This window comes from Meriones unguiculatus, chromosome 7 (genome assembly GCF_030254825.1).
Source record: "Meriones unguiculatus strain TT.TT164.6M chromosome 7, Bangor_MerUng_6.1, whole genome shotgun sequence".
In the NCBI taxonomy this organism is placed as follows: domain Eukaryota; kingdom Metazoa; phylum Chordata; class Mammalia; order Rodentia; family Muridae; genus Meriones; species Meriones unguiculatus.
The window spans coordinates 29,311,260-29,316,475 of record NC_083355.1 but is presented as its reverse complement, the minus strand read 5'-3'; the positions used below and the strand labels follow the sequence as shown (position 1 = coordinate 29,316,475).

The following is a 5,216-nucleotide window of genomic DNA, read 5'->3' as shown; positions in this document are numbered from 1 at the left end:
GTGGTCTAGAGTAAGGGCATGGGGGAGAAGAGGGAGTGGGTGAGGATGGGAGGAGACGAGGGAGGGGACTGCAGAGGGGCTAAAGTGAATAAACTGTAATAAATAAGCAAAAATTTAAAAGACCAAAAAAAGTTAAAATATGCATAGTTTGTGATCTATAGAAGGAAGCCAGGTTACACATATATCAAAAACTCATATGAAAACAATAGTCTTTAATTGTAATGTAGGGAGTAAGGACTACAATAAGGTGAGAAAGAAGATGCTAGAGCGCTATGATTCATGTCTTGTGTGTGGTCCTTACCTTGGTGAGTTCACTTTGTAAAGTCATTGAGCTTTAGCAAGCAATGACTGTCTGTGTACTTTACATTATACTCTTTTAGAAAACAAAATAATTGATACCCAAATGCTGAAGCTCCAAGTAGTTTATATAAACTTTAAGTGTGACAAACTGCTAAGGTAGTGGGTATCACAAAAAGAACAATGTTAATAACAAAAACATCATTAATTGTGATAATGATGAGATGAAGGGAGGGAGAAAAAAATCAAACTACCTTATCTTTTTATTAAGACTCTGTAATTACCCACGCTCAGTGGTGCATGCATGTTAATCCCAGTACTTGATGAGGGAGAGGCTGGTGGATCTGTGAGCTCAGGGCCAGCCTGGTCGTCTACAAAGCAAGTCTAAGACAGCCAGGGCTACACAGAGAAACCCTGTCTCAGAAAAAAAAAAAAAGACTATGTAAAATGTAAGATCTCATGTGTCCTATCTGATGTCTCTCCACTTCATCCCCTTGAGACAGGGTCTCTCACTGAAGTTGAAACTCGCCACTTTCCAGCCAGGCTTGCTACTCAGCAATCTCTCCAGATATATACCCAATTCCATTCTGAGCTAGCCTCTGTTATTTAAGTTAATTACCATATCGTGCTCTTAACAAGGATGTTGGGGCTCTGAGCCCATGTGCACTTGCTGGCACTGCAAACTCTTTTACCCACTAAACCACCCTCCTCTGCCACTTATGGCAGAATTTTTATTACCCCTTTCTCTTTTTGTTGTCGGATGAGGTTTTATTTCATGAAAACAGTCATCTCACATGAAAGTTTGATTTGCAAGTTTCTGGTTTTAATAATAATAATGTACAATTCCATCTGAAGAAACCAGTCAACATAGTGAAACATGAAGACAAGTGTGTGAATTACTGAAGACCGAATGTCCAGGCTCATCCTGTTTCTCTCTTGCTGCTCTCCGTGGGATGTTAGGAGTCAATTACTCTGTGGTCAACTTGTCTGCAGCTGTTACCTCTTCCCCTTGAGACTTCATATGTTACAATTTGAAACAATAAGCTATTCTTGCTAAATGTGGCTCCAGAATTTGTAGACTACAATTTTGCAGATTTGTCTTATATTTTCTGTAGAAATCACTTCAGTTCTTTAAAAATGAGTTTAAAATCGACAGATTTGGAGCCAAAAATATATCCTATTATTAGGTTTCAGATTTTTTTATACTAAGGCACTAATTTATCATCTGCATTAAATTATTATACTTACATTCCCATATTAGAGTAACATTTCTTAAAGGTAGTCAGTCTTCTTGACTCTCAATTCTCCATATCTAATTGTTCCAAGGGATTAGTTTTTCGCACAACCTTTTTATGTGCTTTAGGCAGCTGTGGCTATATTGCCCTTTGTATAGGAAACTCTTACCCCAATCTGAAACCAAAATTCTTTTTCACAGAGTGTATCAGTGAAAAACACAATGTCTGAAAAAATTAGACATCAAAATCTCCTACACAAACATAAGCACACACTCTCTTTCACACCCCCCTCCCACATGACTCAGGGATAACAGCATAATAATTACAACTTACAGCTTACATACTAAGATAAACACAAAACCCTGTTAATTCTAGGCTCTCAAAGAGATGACTCCTCTCTTTCTCATTCCAGAATGACTGTATCTCAGAAGCTATTTCAATCCACACAACCATGCAACAGGGAAAGATTTATAACCGGGTATCTGATGGACTTCTGCCTCATGTTTACAGGCTCCTCTCTTTACATCACACAGTATTTTGCTTTGCCAGCTATAAGTTTAGGGAACCTAGTTTAATTGAAGCTGGTTTCTTCTACAGCAGGATCTCTCAGACTATTTTAATTTTTAAACAAACAGGTAATTATTCCTGTGGGAGGCAGTTCTTCATACACAGAAAAATTCAGCCAGCTCTCTGCTGATTAACATTATGTCAGCATTCCCCTACCCCAGTTATCTCTCAGTAGGTGTCTTAACACTGCCAGCTGTCAGTAGGGGTAAGGGTAGGGCAAAATCTTCATAGGGTACAACCCAGTGACACACAGAATGAAAGCCAACTATGGAAAGAAGAAAAGCAGAGGAAGAAGAAAAGACCACATTTTGACCAGGATGCATTAAGGTGTAAGCTCTCCAGGGGACCTTTATGCTTAGATAATTTTGGACAGATTTCTGTAATAAGAGGTAGAAACTTCAGGACTGTATCCCAGATTTCATTCCTGATCTCTGGCCGTTGCTGTCACTCAACTTGGCTTTTCTTTTGGAGGTCAGCTCGTAGTAATTGGAGCTTCTTTTGGATATCAGTCAGCACACCGATTTTCTGCTCCAAAATGGACAAAGACTGGGCAATGCAAAAATCTACGTCACAGTTGATCCCGTCAGCTGTTTCTTGTATGGCCTCCCACCACTGACTAGAGCTCCTCCATGAAGCTGGCGGGTCCTTCGTTTCTGAGATTTCATCACTCTCTTTCTCTTCTTCTTTCTGTACTGTGGGTATCTGAATAAAATCTCCCCTCTGAAGGGACGTCTCTGAATTCGTGCTGTCGTTTTCTAACATTATTGGTTCAGTTGGACCATGGTTGTAGGGTCTTGTTTCGAAAGTTAATTCTTTGACTCTGTTTGCATACCTTAAAGTGTTGAGAGTGTTTTCACATGAAGTCATCCCAGGTGAGATAGTAGCAATCATGCAAGTGGAGGAGTTCTGGCCTATGAAGGAGTCCCGGAGAACGTGCGTGAGTTTGCTGGCTCTGAATGGGGTATGAGGCTTGTTCTTGCCCAAAGCCCTGATGCATTCTTTGAGGGCGAGCAGGCTCTTATTTATCTCAGCCCCTTCCAACTGCCTCTTCCGGGTGGCCTTGGCAGTGTCTGCCCCCCTTTCATTCCCAGCTAAGTCAACGAGGGAAAACTTGCCGTGCAGATTCCCTTCAGACTTGAGGATGAGCTGGAACACCGCGTGGCTCCTGGACGAGTGGGCATTGACAGAGGTCTGTCCGGAAGTCCGGCAGCTGTTTCCTTGTTCCACCAGATTCAGGACTTCCTCCACACAGCACACCTCCTGCTCCTGCAGCCCCACAACTTGCACTTGCTGGTTGCCGTCCTCGAGGACTTGCAGCTTCTTCTTCCAGTTTAACAGGTCATACACTTTGCCACCGTAAATCTCAAAAAAGGTCCCGTAGACTTTGAGTTCCAACTTCTCATAGGCGGGCTTTTTCAGTAGGAGAAAGACATCCTGAGCCACCAGGGCGTAAATGCCTTTACAACAGTCTTGACCCTTTCCTGTAAAGGCTCCACCCATCGTGTGGGTTTTTCCACTGCCAGTCTGCCCGTAGGCAAAGCAAGTGGCCATGCCCTTTCGGAAGATGGACTCCACCAGTGGCTGGGCAGTGAACTGGTAAACTAACTCATTGGATGCCGTGTCGTCAAAGGCATGGTCAAAACAGAAGGTCTGGTTTTCCAAGTAGCGCGTCAGGTCCACCTTTTGTTTGGACTCGTGGACCATGACCACGTTGTGCGAGAGGATGGTGATGATATCTAGGTCCTTCATGGTGGTCTCTCTCTCATTAAGAGGGCGCTTTCTCACGCACACGCAGATCCGGTGGTCTTCTGGGGGCTCCAGGCTAGACATTTTGCTGCAGTCTAGATGCCTGCGGTACTCCTCAATCATGCGCATAGTCTCATAGTTCGGGTTTCCCGTGTTGATGTCGAGCGCTCTTTTAGCTCGGATCTCTAGCTGCAGTCGCCTGCGCTTCTCTCGCTGCTTCTGCAGCTTTTCAATTTCCTTTAGGCAGGGGGACTTTTTCCTCTTCATCAGATAAGGGTTGCTGGGGACCACCAGGGCTTGGCTGTCCCCCGAGGGTGTTTCATTTCTGTGAGGGATCATCGCAACCCACTTGGTGGTTAAACGCTGGTCTCCAGTGACACTAGTGGGTGTGGACAGCGGGCACAAGGGCAGGGGTTTGCGTGACCGTTGGTGTTCAGCAGAGGCCAGAGCCGGATTCAACAGAAATACAGTCTCCAGTTCGATTTTCTTGCCTTTTTTGACTCCTTTCTCAACCCACTCCACTGTGACCCAAGAGTTTTCTCTGTTGATCTCTGTGACCACGGCCAGGTGGATCCGTTTGTCGCTGCGCTGGATCGCCACACAGATGCCCACCTGGAAGTCTGTAAAGTGGGATTTCAACGGTTTAAGGGGTGCGGGGCGTGGGACTAGAGGAAGGCAGAACTGGCTGGCCATGGTGAGTGGTGGAGTTACCAGGGCTCTCTTTCTGAGCCTCTTGGCTTTGGCGCAATAGGACCTGAGTCCAAGCCAGCCTGAGTGTCCTGAGTGCCAGCACAGGTATGCGTTGCTCCCGACTTTGTGACCCAAGAACCAGGGCATTGGCCGAGGGCCATCACGTCACAAAGGGACCAAAGAAAGGCACGGAAGAGATGGAGGCCTGTAGGTGAAGATTCAGCGGCACCATCCGTATTGTTGGCCAAGTACAGAAGAAACAGATTGTGCTCTGGCAGTGAGCATGGATGCATCTAAGGAGTGTGAGTGTGAGTGTGTGTGTGTGTGTGTGTGTGTGTGTGTGTGTGTGTAAGAGAGAGAGAAAGAGAGAAAGAGAGAAAAAGAGAGAGACAACAGACAGAGAGAGAGAGGTCTGGATCTTGGAGATGGGATAGTACAGGAAACAGAAAAGTCATAGGAACACCATCAATGCTCAGCCTTATTTGGGCACATCCATTCTCTTCTCAAGTCTTAACTTGACTTCTTTAATTCAGTTTAAGCACAGCGATAAAATCCCCTTGAACGCTCCTGAGATCAGATGGAACAGATAAAGGTAGGGATTTTTTACAAATCTGGGGCTTCAGAAAAAAAAATAACAAAATTAATAAAATAAAAAAGGAACAAGATGCTGCTGAAGAATGC

At 44.5% G+C, this 5,216-nt stretch overlaps 1 protein-coding gene across 1 annotated transcript; it reads right to left on the bottom strand.

Annotated features, from left to right (window-relative positions):
- Positions 1–2,382: 2,382 nt before the first annotated feature.
- Kif2b (kinesin family member 2B) lies at positions 2,383–4,637 on the bottom strand. Its single transcript, XM_021664019.2, has one exon. The coding sequence runs from the start codon at positions 4,536–4,538 to the stop codon at positions 2,544–2,546; it is 1,995 nt and encodes a 664-aa protein (XP_021519694.2). The 5' UTR covers positions 4,539–4,637; the 3' UTR covers positions 2,383–2,543.
- Between the last annotated feature and the right edge of the window lie 579 nt (positions 4,638–5,216).